General features: G+C 30.2%; 2 protein-coding genes across 5 annotated transcripts in view; one reads left to right on the forward strand and one right to left on the reverse strand.

The window, feature by feature from the left end:
* Positions 1-3,666: 3,666 nt before the first annotated feature.
* Positions 3,667-18,565, forward strand: LOC139776397 (fatty acid synthase-like). The gene is made up of 13 exons (XM_071712996.1): positions 3,667-3,883; positions 6,024-6,442; positions 6,622-6,915; positions 8,383-8,590; positions 9,296-9,456; positions 9,605-9,922; positions 10,077-10,563; positions 11,839-12,153; positions 12,413-12,811; positions 12,887-13,911; positions 13,979-14,223; positions 14,626-15,325; positions 17,681-18,565. Exons 1-13 carry the CDS (start codon positions 3,667-3,669, stop codon positions 18,548-18,550), a joined length of 5,658 nt encoding a protein of 1,885 aa, XP_071569097.1. The 3' UTR covers positions 18,551-18,565.
* The window catches only part of 5-ht2a (5-hydroxytryptamine receptor 2A), a 33,076-nt gene continuing 29,833 nt past the window's right edge, over positions 15,613-18,855 (reverse strand). For all 4 annotated transcript variants that reach the window (XM_071712992.1, XM_071712990.1, XM_071712989.1 and 1 more), the window contains one exon: positions 15,613-18,449. The gene's annotated coding sequence lies outside the window, so the exon portion shown is untranslated. The remainder of the gene's footprint in view (positions 18,450-18,855) is intronic.

The following is an 18,855-nucleotide window of genomic DNA, read 5'->3' on the forward strand; positions in this document are numbered from 1 at the left end:
TATTTATTTTACATTAATTATTTATTTGCAATAATGAATTGAAAAAACGTTTATTAAACATTTATTCGACATTAATTTAATATTCATTTTACATTACTTGTTTTTTTGCACTAATGATTTGAAAAAACATTTATTTAACATTTATTTAACATTATTTTAATATTTATTTTACATTAATTATTTATTTGCTATATCATTTCATTCAGATGGCGCGACGCGTGAGTCGCCACTCTCAAAGCGCCCCTACTTCCTTCCTCGCTCTCGTTCGGTGTCATGGCCGCGCTTGCTGCGTTTCTTCGGACGAGACGAGTACGTTTTCCTTTTTTTCGTAAGTGATTGAGCTAAGCGGCACGTATTCTGGAGACCAACCGAGCGAGATTTGACTTCCCAGGGAGAGCTCACCGCCAGGAAAAGGAGAGCTGCAACAGCTCGCGTCCGAGAGGGAAGATTGAGGCGAGGAGTCCGGTCCAGCGAGCAGGGCCCTTCCGATATTCTCATTTGGGACGCCATATTGGATTAAAAAACATTTTAGAACACGTTAAAATAGATGTTTTTGTAACATAAAAAAAACATTTTCTCAAACGTTAAAATAAACATTTTCAAACATAAAAAAAATGTCTTTTTAAACGTTAAAATAGACATTTTTTAAACATTAAAAAAACATTTTTCTTAAACGTTAAAATAAACGTTTTTAAACATTAAAAAAATGTTTTTTTAAATGTTAAAATAAATATTTTTTCAATGAAAAAAAGGTGTGTTAACCCATGATTTTTAACATTTTTAAAAATGTTTTCAAAAACGTTTTCCAAATGTTTTTAAAAATATTTTTAAAAACATTTCTTTGCTGATTGGGTAACCAATCACAGAGCCGTATTAGCATCTTAAGATATTACTTAATAAATAATCGTGGTATTTTCGTACATTTGTTAGTTTTAATGTTTATTCCATTTTAATCATAACTCATGAGTTAATATTCAACATTGATGAAAAGATTCTGAATAAAATCAAAATTAGGACAAATACATTACGTGCAGTGTGTATGCGTGCAAAGATTTGTAGGATAGATAGATCTTATATATACGTTTGTCAGCATATTCGGGCTTGTATAGGTACCTATCTCTATTCAAATGTAAACTGTTGTAAAATATATAAAGAACTTCATCTTTCAATAAACTTAGACTGTTCGTAACTAATTTAGTTTGTAACTAATTTAGTTCGTAAACTTATATACGTGTGAAAATATAAATAACAATTATATTTCACATTATTAGATATTAAACTATAACAATTGTTTTACTTTCTTAATTAAATTATTTAATAACATGTCTAAAACTCATAATAATTCTCACAAACATAAAATGATAACATATAATAATTTTTTGATATTCTGTTTCTGAATTCACACATTCTGTCACTATGTATTAATAGACAGACAAATTGTCTGTCTAATTGTAACTAGAGAAGACCGAAACTCGTTGGCACAATTTTCACAATTTCGATATTTGATTTTTTAAACAACTAATTATCATGATTAAACAGTATTAATATGATAGAGAGAACCTTTCTCTACATTTCCATACCGGGAATAATTCTATATACTGGATAATTTCTTTGTAATAAGTGAAATACGAACATGCTGCATTGTAGTCAGTTTGCCCCCCTATTGTCAATTTAGTAGGATAAATTGACTATACGACAAAAGTAGATGTTAAATTAATAAAAACGGAATAGAAATACAAAACAGGTAGCAGATATGTATTCTTGATAAAGATTCTATTTTTTAGAATTATTTTGTAATGATTGAATAGCAAAATGCTATTGCAGAAAAACAATTGTAAATTTTAGATGTAGCTTTCTTCAATATAAAAATATTAAATATAAATGTATATCTAGCCTCTATCAACATTGTAGGTAGCAAATCACATATTCACACACGTTTCACGCGCGCGGCAACAGCGAATCAAGCTAAGCGTGCCTTAATATGAGTCAACATACCCATCCTTACATATACGAGTACGATTTCAGTCATTTTATTACAATAAATTATTGTTGTACTCAAAATAACATGTTGTATAGTAACATACATTTTTCTTTTAACTAATAATACGTCACTTTGATTTACTTTTCAAACTGCAGAACATTAATAATACGATATTTTGAAACGCTCGAAAATTTACTTGCTACCTCTTAAATCAGAGTTTTCTCTTTTTTTATTGCAATACTTGTTTGATTTAAATAAAACTTTGGGAAAAGTACCTATGTCATAAAAGAGACATTTTGTGATAACTTTTCCATTGTTTCTTTCGCCATAAATACATAAACGGAACGCATTACCAACTTGTCCCTTGCGCCAATGAGTCCCGGTCTCCCCTAATTGCCACGATTGTGCAGTAAACATACCTTAACGGAAGCGTCATTAAAATATTAAAATATTTAAAATTTTAATCGGCTGCAACATTAATATGTATGTAGAAGAAGTATAATATAACACGAAAGGATCAGAGATATGTGATTTAGTTGCATTTTGACTTCACTCTTGAGTGTTTCAATTGCCGTGCTTCCACTTCCTATTGGTACGTATATATATATGTAAATTTAAATTGTATTTGATTCTTTTCTTTATTTTATATACATTTATGTCTTTTTTCTCAAAAAATTAATAATGGAACTTTGTTGTAGAATTTGTCTGTTTCGAAAAAAATTAAGATACCTACTATGAATCCGAACTCGTATATCAGCGACGATGCTGAAGAAAAAATCGTTATATCTGGTATTGCTGGCCGGTTTCCTAATAGCGACAATTTAAAAGAATTTGAAGAAAATCTTTTTAACAAGGTGGATCTTAGTTCGAGCGATCATCGACGGTGGAATAATTGTAATAAATTTTTCTATTAATATTAAGCTATATTTTCGAGAATTAAAAAAAAATTCGTATTTTATAATAAATTATAATTAAAGATTTGCAAATCTAATCCAAAAACTTTTAAAAACAATGTCAGAATCGAATAAACTATATATACGATACACTGTATTGTATATGTAGGTGTATAAGAAAAGAATCCTCGGTAATTATATTGAAAATTATAAATCACATTTTATTAATTCAAACATTTTTATAACTTTTTTTTCTTGTTACATTATTAATATATTTATTTCTTATATAGCTTATGATATGCCCCATCGAATCGGTCAAGTCAACAATATAGAGAAATTTGATTCAGAATTTTTCAATATATCCGCTACGGAAGCTCATATAATGGATCCTATGTCTAGAATGTTATTCGAACATACTTACGAAGCAATTATCGATGCGGGTGTAAACCCAAAGGAATTACGAGGAACAAGAACGAGTGTTCTTACAGCAATTTCTGTGTCTGAGACTCGATCGTATTTTTCTTTTAAACCTGAAGTGAGATATGTTCAATTATTATATACAATTATATATAATTAATAGAAATTTATTTAAAGAAATAATAACTATATATGTGTAAAATTGTTGCAAGCATAGAAATTCCTTTTTATTATGTAAAGTGTAGAAAAATTATACGATATTTTTAAACAGTTAAAAAATAAATATTTAATTTATAACTTATTATTTGTACATTTTAATATTTCAAATATTATACATTTAGAAACATGTACTGTGATTAGCTTGCTAGATTATCAATGATTGGATCCAACGTTTCTTTCGTGGCAAACAAAATTTCTTACTGGTTCGGCATTACTGGACAATCGCATAATATTGATACTGCATGTAGTTCAAGTAACGTAGCTATAGTGAAAGCTTACGAGCTGATTCGATCCGGAGAGTGCGACGCGGCCATTATCGCTTCCGCCAATCTATGCCTCCATCCTCACATACAATTTCAATTTTATCATCTAGGTATGTATTTATTATATTCTATTATATTGTATATTTGTATATTGTATATGTTGGGTCATAAAAAATATTGATATGTTTATTTATATCTCATTAATTTTTATTTTTACGCAAATTTTAGATTTTTTTATTTTGGTAACCATTCTTTCTTACACGTATATATTATGTTGTGTACTTGTTATATTAGTTAGTACGAAATATTTATATTCTTTTATTTATGGTACAATATTTAACAAAAAAATATTTATCTAATAAGATTAATTGTTCTTGTATATATTTTTAAACTCTATAACAAACATAACTATTGCTCATCTTTTCTCTTGAAAATATTATTTATTTGCATTTTGAGGTATTGTTACGTACAAACTCCGGGATTTCTTTTGATTTTTCGAGAAACGGGGAAAGGATAGAAAGTATAAAAAGGATAGAAAGTATAAAAGGCACCAAGTTTAAATCCTAAGTTAAACAACTAGTTAAAAATTCTAAATTGAACAATATAGCTTTTAAAAAATTAAAAAGTTTAAAAATATTACAGGTAAATAATTTAGAAATGTTATACAATTGTTTTGACATGAAAATAAATCTAAAAAGTGGAAAAAAATTTTAAACTAAAAATATAAACGTGAGATATACGTTACAATTTTAAATGCTTAGATATATTTTTCTTAAGGACGTTCTCCGGTCCTTATATTAGAGAAAATCGATTTTCTTAGGATTTTCTTGAAACTGTAAATATACGTTAATTTAGGTGTGCTTTATGCGTGGTATAAATTTCAGTACCTCTTCCGGTATAAAAAATAAAGATACTGAGCCTCAAAGTTTCAAAAAAAAAATTTTAATTTAATTTTTTTTTAGTTTTGGCATTTTTTCCTTATAGAACTCGACGAGAGGAGCAACTTTGGTCCTCTTGGCCAACCTCGTATCTCTTACCGTTTGGCCTGGAAAACCTTTTCATTAGTAAAAGTTGAAACTTTGAGGCTCAGTATCTTTATTTTTTATACCGGAAGAGGTACTGAAATTTATACCACGCATAAAGCACACTTAAATTAACGTATATTCACAGTTTCAAGAAAATCCTAAGAAAATCGATTTTCTCTAGTATAAGGACCGGAGAACGTCCTTAAAAATGTAATAATAATTTAGTATAATACGAAATTGCTCCAATTAAAATAAAATTTTAATAAAGAATAAACGAAGGCTATAAAAACTTTTTGAAGGGTACTCAAGAGAGTGACCTCTATAATAAATATCAAAGTCAAGGTTATAAGTGCTGGGTTCTCTGTTCGGTATATTTACCTTATACCGTTACCTTATAATACCGACATATTTAATTATCTTATTTATTAAACTAAAGTCTTTAATTATTAACTATTTATGCATCTATAATACACAATCAATGTAGAAGAAACTGCCATTTACGGTCCAAGTTAGATCTTGATAGCCTAATAATATTTCTGTATGGATTTATACACATATTTCCAATTTATTGTTAGTAAACTGCGCGCCGATCTTTTGTTGGACTTATTGTTAGCTAGAACACAGCTTCCGTTGGAATAAAATCCCTCCTCCTACTTAAATCGATATCAATTTTACTTTGATGCTAATAAGCAGTTTACTAATTATAAGTTGAAAATATGTATATAAATACACACAGAAATATTATTAGGCTACCCAGATCTGGCTTGGAACGTAAATGGCAGTTTCTTCTACACTGCTATTTATTTAATTCTGTTGCTTTTGTATCTAGTTCTAAACTCTACAACTAACATTATTTCTGTGCATTTTTGCCTTTGAAGAAATTTGATATTTAATAAGCAAAACAGTATTAATTAAAACTGAAATATTAGCTTAATAAAGAGTCATTATTAATTACACATTACATTAGTCAAAGTAAAATTTATTTGTATTTTTGTTTTGATTTTATTAGTGTGAATTTCTAATCGATACTAATATTGCAATGTATGTCTTCACTAACTTTCTAAAAGATACATGTTTATACTCGCGTCTTTAATAAAAATAAAAATAAAAATAAAATTTATTTTACTTATATTATTTATTTTGCCAGTGTTTAGCCTGTATTTCTTTATTTTGTAATAATATCACAACTCGAAGAATTTTGTATATTAGGATCGATTTTTTTCAGGGGTTTTGTCTTCTAACGGTTACTGTAAACCCTTTGACGAGGAAGGCACCGGATATATGCGTAGCGATACGGCCGCAGTAGTATATCTGCAAAAGGCAAAAAATGCAAGAAGAATATATGCAACCATCGTACACAGTAAAATGAATTGCGACGGTTTTAAAGAAGAAGGTATTACCTTTCCATCACTCGAGAAGCAAAAAATATTGTTGAATAAATTTTACGAGGAGTGTGAAATCGTGCCCAGTGAGTTATCTTACATGGAGGCCCATGCAACTGGTACTCTTGCCGGTGATCCCGTGGAAGTTATGTCTATTGACCAGACTTTATGCGCTAAAAGAAACACTCCTTTATTGATGGGCTCGGTAAAATCGAATATTGGACATTCCGAACCCGCCAGTGGCCTTTGTCAAATCGCAAAGGTACATTTGTAATAAAATGATTTAACATTGATTTATGCTTAAAGTGTGATTATAGCACTTTATATTTCCTTACATCATTATAATTATATATAGGTACATATATGTACCTATTTAATATATTTATAAAATAATTGCTATCATTATAAGTACTGCTAATAAAAAGATGTGGTTTCTTAAAGGTATTATTAGCGATGGAAACTGGTATAATTATGCCTACTATACACTTCAAGCGTCCGCGTAAAGAGTTAACTGCTATTATCGAAGGCAGAATAAAGATTGTCACTGAACCAACGAAATGGGAGGGTGGTTATGTAGGTGTCAATTCTTTTGGATTTGGAGGGGCTAATAGCCACATATTATTAAAATCAAATCCTAAACAAAAAATCAACAATGGAGCTCCGAATGATGACTTACCTAGGCTTGTAGCTGTATCTGGTCGTACGGAGGAAGCAGTTAAAATCATTTTTGATTACGTAAGCAAATATTGTAACAACTTATTTAATTTATTTCAGCAATGACTTCTTATGACATTTACTTTTTTAATTACCATATAGGTAAATATAATAAATATAAAATAAATTTAAATATATATTTTCGAGGGGTTTAAAAAAATAAGGTCGCATACATACACTAAAAAAAAAATATTTTAATTTAAAAGAATATTTATTAAGTGGCTTCTATAAACAGCTATTTACTTAATATAATACACATATTTATTTAGAATTAGATATTTTTATTCAAATTAAATAAAAATATCTGATTCTAAATAAATATGTATTATATTAAGTAAATACTGTTAGAAGTCACATAATAAATCATTTTTTGGATTTTTTCTTAGTGTAATAAATTTGTATACATTTTTTTTAATAATTTCAAATCTGCACAAAAAAAGTCAATGTTTTTTATTCAATATATTAAATAGAGGAAAGACCCCGATTATGAGATACCACATCTATTTTGTGTGATTGCCGGAAGTCTATGGGCAGAATTGAAAAATATAGTAGGTCATTATGAAGGGAATTTAATAAGCTTTAAGATGCTGAAATGTAAAATTTAATTTAAATATTGATTTTTCTGAAAATTAGAAAAATGTAAAAAATAAGCTTTTAAAAAAATCGAAAAAGTGTGCTCCTAATATGAGAGACCCCGGGAAATCGCTAATAAAGTGCAAAATACATCATATTGCAATTAAAAAACTTTATTTAAAGTTTTTGAAAGACAAATGTAATGGAGAAGCATATTTGCAACAATCGTAAACCCACTTATACTCAATATTGTACCTAATCTTCCCCTTCCACCCTTCCCCCTCAAATCAAGGTCAGCACAGTCTTATAAATTCGTATAAACCTTCCCTTAACGTTAATATAGTATTTTCTCTTCTTTTATTACTATACAATAACTTTCAGACTCCAGCAACCCAGGAGTACCCTGAGTATCTCATGTTACGAGCACCACGCCTTGCGGTTTCGCGATCACCAAATCTAATCTCTACAATTGAACAACTCAACATATCCCGTATTTTCCTATTAATACGACCTTACTCTATCGCTGCATGCAGAACTTATTGCCAAATATTTATTAATTATATAATAAACATGGTTTAAAGACTTATATCCATGGCACTTGACAACATCCAATTTCACAATTTCACAATTTCTTTCTCTGCAACGACTACACGCACGATCAAACAATGAATTTTCCACTAAATAGGTTTTATCCCAAGGGTAATAAGTTCATGGTGGAACCAACAGATAGGGCCTATTAGTTTAGTAGAAACCTTGCTGTCGCATATTAGGAGCCTATCTCATAATAGGGGACTTTCCTCTAATAATAATGTATTATAGCAAAACATTTTTTGCAAAATTAAATTGTTTTGTCTTCCTTTTTATGTAAAATTATTCCAAAAAAGATAAAATATATGTTATTGTTACTGAATGCAGGTGCGGAGTCGATCAATAGATGCAGAATTTATATCTCTTCTACATCATATTCATAGTGATAATATAGAAGGTCACCTTTACAGAGGGTACATGATAACTGGATCTAAAATATCTCATAATACAATTAATAAAATAGAACATACTTCATATATAAAAAGACCGATTTGTTTTATATTTTCTGGACTAGGATCTCAATGGTTTGGAATGAGTAAGTAAATATATTATTATAAAATACTTTAAGTATGCAACATTCAACAATTCTTAAGAATATACATAAAGCACATAAGAATATCAATAATCTTTTACAATTATTTAGAAAAGCACTACCCGAGAAAAAAATGGACATAATATGGTCAGATGTAAAATTATATTATTAGATATGGAAAGATCTAAATTAGATATGAAAAGATCTAATTTTATATGAATATGAAGATCATATCGCGCCAAATTTCGGATTTGATTATATAATTATATAAAATTCATATAAAATTAGATCCTTTTATATCTAATTTAGATCTTTTCATATCTAATATGAATCTAATATAATAATATATTTTTACATCTGACCATATTATATTCATTTCTTTTCTCGGGTATGATCATGCTCTTAACATGTTCTTAATATGTTCTTAAACTTATAATACTGCATAAAAGTTTTATTTATTGCTCTCTACTTATTAAGAATTTAATTTATAAAATTTAACAAGTAAATTAAATTCTAACAGAATATTCTATCATAAATAAATAAATGTTACAACATGGTGAAAAGCTAGATTCTTTTCTTGCATATCCTTCCTGACTACATTCAATACTAAATGGTGTGTGTGCGTACGTGTTTACGTATTGTAAATAACAGATACATATTCATATCTGAATATCTCAAAATTTAAAAACTTTATTAAAATTTTAATAGGTCGCGCTCTAATGAAATTCCCAGTGTTTGCCAAGGCAATCCAGAAATGCGGAACCATTTTGAGGTCTTACGGCATACTACTAACAGATATTTTAACAAATAATAATAATAATATTTTTAATAATATTATTAATTTATTATTGGGTCTCATTGGACTACAAGTAAGAAAAAGACTTTCTTTTTAACTTAATAAATGTATTTTATATGTATATATACCACATACCAAGGACAATTAAATATTTACCTCATAATTATAATCTTTATTTAAACCAAATGGTAAAGTATTTCTTTTATATATATGTATTACAGATTGGATTGGTCGATCTTTTAACATCTATTGGCATCGTTCCCGATTTTATAATCGGCCATTCCATTGGTGAACTAATCTGTGGATATGCCGATGGATGTTTAACGGCCGAAGAAACGATTCTGTCGGCATATTTTATCGGTTTAGCTCTTCACGAGTCAAAAATAATTAACGGCTCCATGGCTGAAATTAATCTCGATCGTGAAACCTTAAAAGTCATATGTCCTTCGGATATCGATATAGCTTGTTACAATAGTTCTTCTAATTTTATTGTGAGTGGACCAACAAATTCTATAAAAGCATTCCTCACAAAACTGCAGGTATATTAATGCTTATAAACAACATAATATTATCTGCTTAGTTTCTTTAAATCGTTTTATTAAAACAATAAAATTATAAGCATTATAATACTTATGCTTTTATTAGGCTAACCGAATGACTATTATTATTTACAATTTTCTTCAATATTTTTAGGCTGATAATATTTCTGTAAAAAGAATTCCTTGTGGTAATATACCTTTTCATAGTCGTTACATCAAACCTGCTGTAGCTAAGTCCGAGGAATACTTGAACCAAATATTACCACAAGAAGAGTTTCGCAGCTCAAAATGGCTAACAACAACCGGTCACGAGTATTCTAATACACTTCTGTCTTTATGTTCAAAATATTATACACATTATCTGTTATCCCCGGTGTTATTCGCAAAGACGATGCGTTTGATTCCAAAAAATGCAGTGACGATTGAGATATCTCCTCAGAATATTTTTCAACACATTTTAAACAACTATTTATGTTCTACAGTAACAAATATAGCGTTATATGAACGTACCGAGGATCATAGTGTTGAGATATTTTTAAAATCAATCGGAAAACTTTATAATGCAAGATTGCAGCCACAGATTGCAAATCTCTATCCGACAATAGAATTTCCTGTAAGCCGCGGAACACCGATGATTTCTCCTCTCATAAGGTATGCATATTTTGCAAAATATCCGAATAAAGATAACTTTCATGAGCTTTGAAGCATTAAAGTGAAATCTATTAAAAGATTATATTTAACAAACAACAAAACACTGAATTACATTTATGACTTTTTTTCGAACAATGTAGATAAGAAATTTTTTCTTTATTGCTGCACTAAACTGTAAGTGCATTAGAACTTTTCTTCTTGCTTTCGCTAAATTTTGAACACATACCTATATTTCATTTTAAATGCAGAAAGCATATATTAGTTTAGCTATACAAAAACAGACTTACAATTAGTGCTTTAGGTGGAAAGTTGAAAACCCATGTGAAATTGTACGATGATAGTTCTCGTTTCGCGTTGCAATCACCAAACGATATGGAATAGATGTCGCATTGCGTAAAAAATTGAAAACCTATGTAGAATTGTGAAATTATTGGAAAATTATTTTATTTATAAAACTTATTTTATTAATAATTTTTTAATAAATAATGAGTGTCGGATTTAGTAGGCGATTTTACTTTCTAAATTTTTTAAAGTGGTTTCGCCACTAATATGTTAGAGTAATTGCTATAGTCACTGCAAAAGAGAGGGTTGTCACTCTAATTTGAGTAAATGCGAGCACCCATAAGGTAGGAGTGAATTTTTCACTCAAATTTTTAGAGCGGTTACTCTACCGGAGTAATACAATCTCACTCTAAAGCTATAGTAAATCACGATTCTAAAGAGCGACTGATAAATGACTCTAACAGAGTGAAATTTTCCACTCAAAATTGTAAAGTAACATAATTCACTCCTATGGACACTGATCTACTGCACTCGAAAAGAGTGCCTTTCACTCAAATGAAGTGCGAATTCACTCCAATTTACACAGCGCAATTTTACTCTTTCTTAGAGTGACGAATCACTTGAAGTGCCAGGTTCAATTTTCACTTTTTGTTACACTTATACTTGTATTTCACTCGTTTGAGTGATATTTCACTTTTCGACTTTTAGAGTGTAACTTTTTGAAATGTTACGATTGGGGTTAAGATCTTGGCAACTATGAAAGTTAAGATCATCGGAGGGCGGTTTTTTTAAAGCAATTTTATGCAAATGATACTCTATCATTCTACTTATCTTAAGAATATACTTACATGATGTATCATGCTTATATATAAAGAGCGAAGGAGAATTTAATAAATATTAGGATCTCAGTAAATTTCACGTCATTTCGATAATAAATAAACAACTGCATTTATAAGTGCATTACATAATAATAAATTTTAATAATGTTTGTAAATGGAATCATTCCGAAGACTTTTACGTATTTCAATATACTCATCAAAAAATAACTTTTAAAAAAGAAATGGTTATCAGTATTGATGTAGCTGATGAGGCATTTATATATTTAACAGACCATGTCGTTGATGGCAAAAATTTATTTCCGGCTATGGGATATCTTTTCTTTCTCTGGGAAATGATGGCATCATTGAATAAGCAAGAGTATACCAATGTACCAATCGTATTTGAGGACGTTAATTTTATTCGGGCCACAGTACTATCACAACAAAATGAGATTGAATTAACCTTTTCGATCCAAGAAGGTAATATTATTACGTAAACAGTTAATTTTCTCATGTAAGTATTAGATTTAATATTTAAGCCACTTTTGTGATGCAATATTTTTAAGCTAAAATTAAAATAAAAAAAAAATATACGGATAAAAATAATTAAATCAAACATGGAATCTTTCGTTTTATGACTCAATTGCTTTTGTAAGATACCCAACCCCGTATTGATATATTCTCGTTCACTTGATTTATTATAACGTTTTATGTTTAAAAAATTTATATCTATATCTAGGTACCAACAGGTTTGAAATAACCGAAGGAGATAACGCTGTTGTTACTGGAATATTACGAATTCCAACTAATATTGAAAATGAAAAAATATCTGCTAATCTAGCTGAATGTGTCGATGATGAAGAAGAAATGAGTACAAAAGATATCTACAAGGAATTAAGGCTTCGTGGTTATCAATATGCCGGCGTATTTCGTGGATTAAAAAGTGCATCGGTTTCGGGATCAAACGGCCATATCGCATGGACATCTAATTGGGTGTCATTTATGGACAGTATGTTACAGATGATGATATTGGGACAGAATTCAAGAAGCCTTTTTGTTCCAACAAGAATTCGCAAACTGACAATCGATCCGAAATATCACGTACAGCTAATTCAAGATTATCCAGTTGAAGAAAGGCGTAAGTAAAATATTAAAATAAGTAATACAGTTTGGCTAATTGTCTGACAAATCAATTTCATTTGCTACGTTACAGAATTCTCTGTTCGTCATTACAAGTCTGTAGACGCTATAATATCTGGAGGAATAGAAATTTGTGGCATTGTGGCTACACCTATATTTCGCCGGCAAAAAGCAGTCAATGCCGTTCTTGAAGAATACAAATTTGTTGCTCATCGTGACTTAGGAACTATGTCGTTACAAGATGCAATTAGAATGTCAACGCACATTGCACTCGAATGTTACAATAACATAAATGTTAAAATTATCGAATTTATCGGTGATAATGACAAAGTGACATCAGAAGATTTAAATTCTCCATTTGTTAATGAAATCTTAAGCGATTTACCTCAGATTCGACATCATATCTGGCTAGTGACGAGTCATGAGAGATACGAAAATATTTCTTTGCCGAATAACGTATCTACAACAGAAATTACTATGTTGTCAAGAGACGAAAACTGTTTGATGGTCATTGGTTTCGATATTTTGACAAAAAATAGCAAGAAATTACACAAACAGTTATTGCCTTTGTTAATGCCGCAAGGTTTTATACTAACTCTGGAAAAATCTGGTGCGATCGATTATTCATACTTGAAAACATATGAATTGGATGTCATAGTGGAGAAACAAATAAACGAAAAGACACTTTTACTGCTAAAAAAAGCACAAAATATTGCGAAAAAACAATACCAAATTATACATGTAAGCAATTACGATTTTTCGTGGATAGATGAACTGAAATCAATCATGAGTGTGCAAAACGAGACTAGTATAGATACGAGGATCATACTCGTCGCGCAAGGAGATTTCGAATGCGGGCTACTCGGTTTTATTAATTGTTTGCGAAAAGAAGCAGGAGGCGAAATAATTAGAAGCGTTTTTATTCAAGATAACAAAGCGCCTGGTTTTTCTTTGCAAGAACCATTGTACACGAAACAGTTGCAATTGGACCTACCTATCAACGTTTTACGTTCCGGTAACGTTTGGGGATCATACAGGCATTTTCCATTACCATCACTGGAACCAAAACTCGTAGACAGCGCTTACGTGAAACAGACGGTGCGTCAAAAAATTCTATTGTAAATTTTATTATTAGATTGTAATTATTTATGTTTTTTTGTAATAGGTGCAAGGAGATTTGAGTACTCTCTGCTGGGTACAGAAGAGAATGTCTTCCTACATTAAGCGTAAAGATTTCGTTAATGTAATTTATGCACCTCTCAACTTCAAAGATATTATGTTGGCTACTGGTAGAATTACTGCCGAATCTATCGGATTATTTGAACGCAGTTATTTAGATAGTCCCATTGGCTTGGAATTTGTTGGGTTTGATACGCGTGGACGCAGAATAATGGGAATGTGCTTATACGGGTAAAATGTTTCTATCAATAATCACTCAATGAAGAAGACTATTTACATTTATTAGCATTATTAATTTAATATTTAATATAAATCTCGATTTTATCTTGTGAATTAAATCAATTAAATATAACGCCTTACCGTACTACATGCTGTAAAGATATATAGAAATTATAAAATAAGTATGAAGAAATAACATGAATAGTTGTTTTTCAAGACCCTTAAAAAATTGACAAATTGTTAGAAGAATAGAATCCGATAAATGTGGCACTTACAAAATTTCAAAAATTCTTAAAACTTTAAATATGAACTACAAAAGACAAGACGTAATATATATAGTAAACATGATTGCTACATAACTTTTACGAGACATACGCATACAAATTATATACTTTCAAAAATTACTATGTTTAGAGGAATGACAAACATTTGCGTGCCCGACGAATACCTCAGTTGGAATGTACCCGATGAATGGACAATGGAAGATGCAGCAACGGTTCCGTGTGTGTACATCACGTGCTATGACGCCTTGTATATAAAGGGTAAAATGAAAAAAGGAGACAAAATCTTGATCCATTCGGGTACTGGTGGCGTTGGTCAAGCTGCGATCCATCTTGCCCTTCATGAAGGTTGTGAAGTGTTTACGACAGTTGGAACTGTCGAGAAACGACAGTTTATGAAAGAGACGTTTCCCTCTATTCCCGAAGATCATATCGGAAACTCCCGAGATACAAGCTTTGAACAAATGATTATACAGCGTACAGGAGGTCGTGGAGTGGATATTGTATTAAATTCCTTAGCCGAAGAGAAATTGCAAGCATCTATTCGTTGTTTAGCAAATGGTGGTCGTTTTCTGGAAATTGGAAAATTCGATATGATTTCCAATAATTCCTTAGATATATCTATCTTTTCCAAAGGTATCAGTTTTCATGGTGTTTTATTAGATAAATTATTAATAAAATCATCAAGTTTAGAACGAAAGATAACGTTGTCGAAGAAAATAGCAGAAGGTTTAAAAAATGGCGCTATTAAACCACTGTGTAGAAAAGTCTTTAATAAAAATGAGATAGAGACTGCTTTTAGATATATGGCCGCTGGAAAACATATTGGCAAGGTAAGATTATTTAATTATATATCTATACAGAAATATGTAATTATGATGCAAAATATTCTATCTTGTTTAATTAGAGATATTTCTTTTCTTTAACTGCTGTAAAGATAGCAACAAATGTAAGCTTTGTTAAATTATGTTCTCAGTCAAGAAACTTTTTTTAGTTATATATAAGAATAACCTTAATTATTTACTTTTTATAATTATTCAACAATATAAACGTAGCTTCCTTCGCTCTTATGTTAAATATTATTGTTGGATGAGGTATCAATTGAAATCAAACACTAAGGTGTTTTACTTCGTCTTTAATATAGAGAGCGGATAGTCAATCACATCAAACACACATTTTATATGTATATAATACAACGACTATAAGTAGAGTTGATTTGATTTTTGCTCACAAGTGCGCAAGCAGTCTTACCGAGGACATTACTGATTTAATTTGTCTATTAGAATTTAGTTAAAGACATTGATATTATCCTTACTCAGTGCCATGAACATTATTAAACATTTATATTAATTACTTTTTAGAACATTAAAAACATTTATAGGAGAAAGACGATCAATGTCCATCCGGTCTAATATCGAGAAAAACGTAATTTTAAGTTTCAAGACATCGGATATATCTTAGGAAACTATTGATAAAAGTACTGGCAGTGAATATTGGAATGCATAGTCTTTATTTACCTCGACAGGAAAATTGTGCAAATATTGTACAATAATTGCATTATTCAATAGAGAGGAATTTCACAGTTATTGCACTATGATAATTCGCCATAAAGCAGCGGTTTTGCCGGTATAACATTTCTGAATGATATTTGCAAAAATTGATAAATTTAATTTTAGGTTTAAATTTTGCACAATTATTTCGACATTTAGAAGCAAAATTACCTCAGCAAACATATAACAGTTACGTATACACCACCGTTTATCATATTTTACGAGAAAGGATGCTATCTAACGGTGACCTAGCAAACACAGAATATACTACGTAATACAAGAGTAACACGTAATAAAACTCAAATATATTTCGCAATTATTTCGCAATTTCTTTCCAAATTTAATTTTGCATATTCCGCTAAGATTATTCGTCATAATGCTGCTGTCTTGCTAAAATATTATTTAGAAGTAAATTGTGTAAATATTTATCAATTTATCAATATTTGCACAAAGGTCTAAATTTCTACTAGTATTGTTATAAATATTGAGACATAATTGCAGCATTCTCAATTTCATCCAGATTTCGTCATATAATTTTATAAATCTTTTTCTATCGGAGTAATGTTTACATTGTATGCTAGACTCTGATAATTCTTCCTCACAAGCGCGTGAATTATGATTGTTTTTTTTCCTAGCACGGTACATCTTTCGGCTTTATTTCCAATAAATTGTAACTGATGTTCTTGATCAAAACAGATAAAAATTATGAAAAGTCTTTGAAAATGCCACAAGGTAGCATGATCAGATCAATTTCGACAAAAAGTGTACTTTGATTATTTTTTACCCTGTATCCTTTATTTACTTTGCATTATCACTTAAATTGTGTACTTTATACCGCCAGTAAAACTTTCAACAATTACAGATAAATGACATTCCTTGTAATAGTAAAACTAAATCATAAAATGCAATATCATAACAATTAGCAATAAAACCTAAAGTACATTTGTAAATTGCCAACAATATAATAAACAATTAAACTTTTATTTTATCCAGCTATAATTGGCAAATAATCATCGTGACGATTCGACCATTGGTTTTGGTCCTTTAATCGTCAAGACGTTAATAATCTTTGATACTTATATCATTTTTAAAATATATTTAAATTAAATTAAATTATTAAATTAAATTATTAAACGGCGGCTTAATATCGGTGTCTCCATCTTATTATTGTTTAGTGTGTTATTGCGATAAATATTACCACATGCCTCAGTGGTCGAATTGGTACGCCCTACACGGAATGAGGGAGATTCCAGGTTCAAACGCTGGCTGAGGTAATATTTTTCGCAATAAATTTAATAATTTAATTTAATTTAAATTATTTTAAAACGATGATTATTTGCCAATTATAGCCGGATGAAATGAAAGTTTAATTGTTAATTAACAATAAAGTTAATGATAAAATGCAAAACTATATCAGTAACAAAATATAAAATGAAATCTTCGTTAGTTATAATTTCTGGCTTTATAGGGATGATTTTTCTAATGGGTCTGTTTTCTATTGCTGAACTGGCTGCGCTAGTTGAGAGTTTATCTTTCTTACTCCACATTGGAAAGAAAAGGATAAACTCTGATAAACAAGTGCAGCCAGTTCAGCAATAGAAAACAGACCCAATGATTGTTGTATCTGATTGTTCGTAGATAATAATAAGAGTACATCAAGAGGAAGAGTCTTTGGATGCTCCACTACTCGCCTATCCACGATATTATTGCCTGGACCATAAATCCTATGTTATTTTGGGTGGACTAGGCGGTTTTGGTTTAGAGCTAGCAGATTGGTTGACTCTTCGAGGTGCAAAAAATCTGGTATTAACATCACGAACCGGGATTAGAACAGGTTATCAGACATCAAGAGTAAAGCTGTGGCAATCTAACGGTGTAAATGTACAGATCGTTACGGTCGAAGATACTTTGAAACACGAAGACTGTGAATCTATATTAAAATTTGCTGAAGAAAAAGCACCAGTGGACGCTATATTTAATCTTGCAGTTGTTTTAAAAGATTGTACATTCCAAAATCAATCACCACATACGTTCGAGGATTCGTTCAAATCGAAAGCATGGATGACGAAGAACATGGACGAATTGTCGAGAACGATATGTCCACAACTTCGACATTTTGTCGTTTTTTCCTCCGTCTCGTGTGGAAGAGGAAACGCAGGCCAGACAAATTATGGGATGGCTAATTCCATAATGGAGAGAATCTGTGAGAAAAGGATGGAAGAAGGATTACACGGTTTAGCGATACAGTGGGGTGCTATTGGTGATGTCGGACTCGTGGCAGATATGCAAGAAGAAAATAAGGAATTGGTTATTGGAGGTACATTGCAACAACGAATATCTTCCTGTTTGGATACATTAGAAGTGTTTCTGCTACAAGACCGGCCTGTCGTAAGCAGTATGGTTGTTGCTGAAAAAACAAAAATTGGCGGATCAATGAATATTTCTGAAACGGTTGCTCATATTATGGGTAAGCAGTTTTATACAAAGCTAAGCAATGAAGAAAACTAATTATAATGCCATGAAAGAGAAGTAAAGTCAAAATGTTATTCCAAGTATATATATTTACTGGAATATGTAATATCTCGAAAAATAAATTTTGTGTGCAAAATTGAATTTAAAGGAATACGTATATTTTTGAAAACTACCTCTTACAATTGCAATAGACTTAACCCATTAAGTCTTACTAGAAAGCTCCTACGTACTTTCCTATTTTTAATAAAATAATAAATGCTTTGTAATTTGGGTCCTAATTTTAATCCGCAATTGATAAATTCTTTTAGCGTCTCACAATATTGGTAAATTTTCTAGAAATT

Source organism: Temnothorax nylanderi, unplaced genomic scaffold, assembly GCF_030848795.1.
Source record: "Temnothorax nylanderi isolate EJ_2023f unplaced genomic scaffold, tnyl_v1.0 TNYL_tig0118_pilon, whole genome shotgun sequence".
Taxonomy (NCBI): domain Eukaryota; kingdom Metazoa; phylum Arthropoda; class Insecta; order Hymenoptera; family Formicidae; genus Temnothorax; species Temnothorax nylanderi.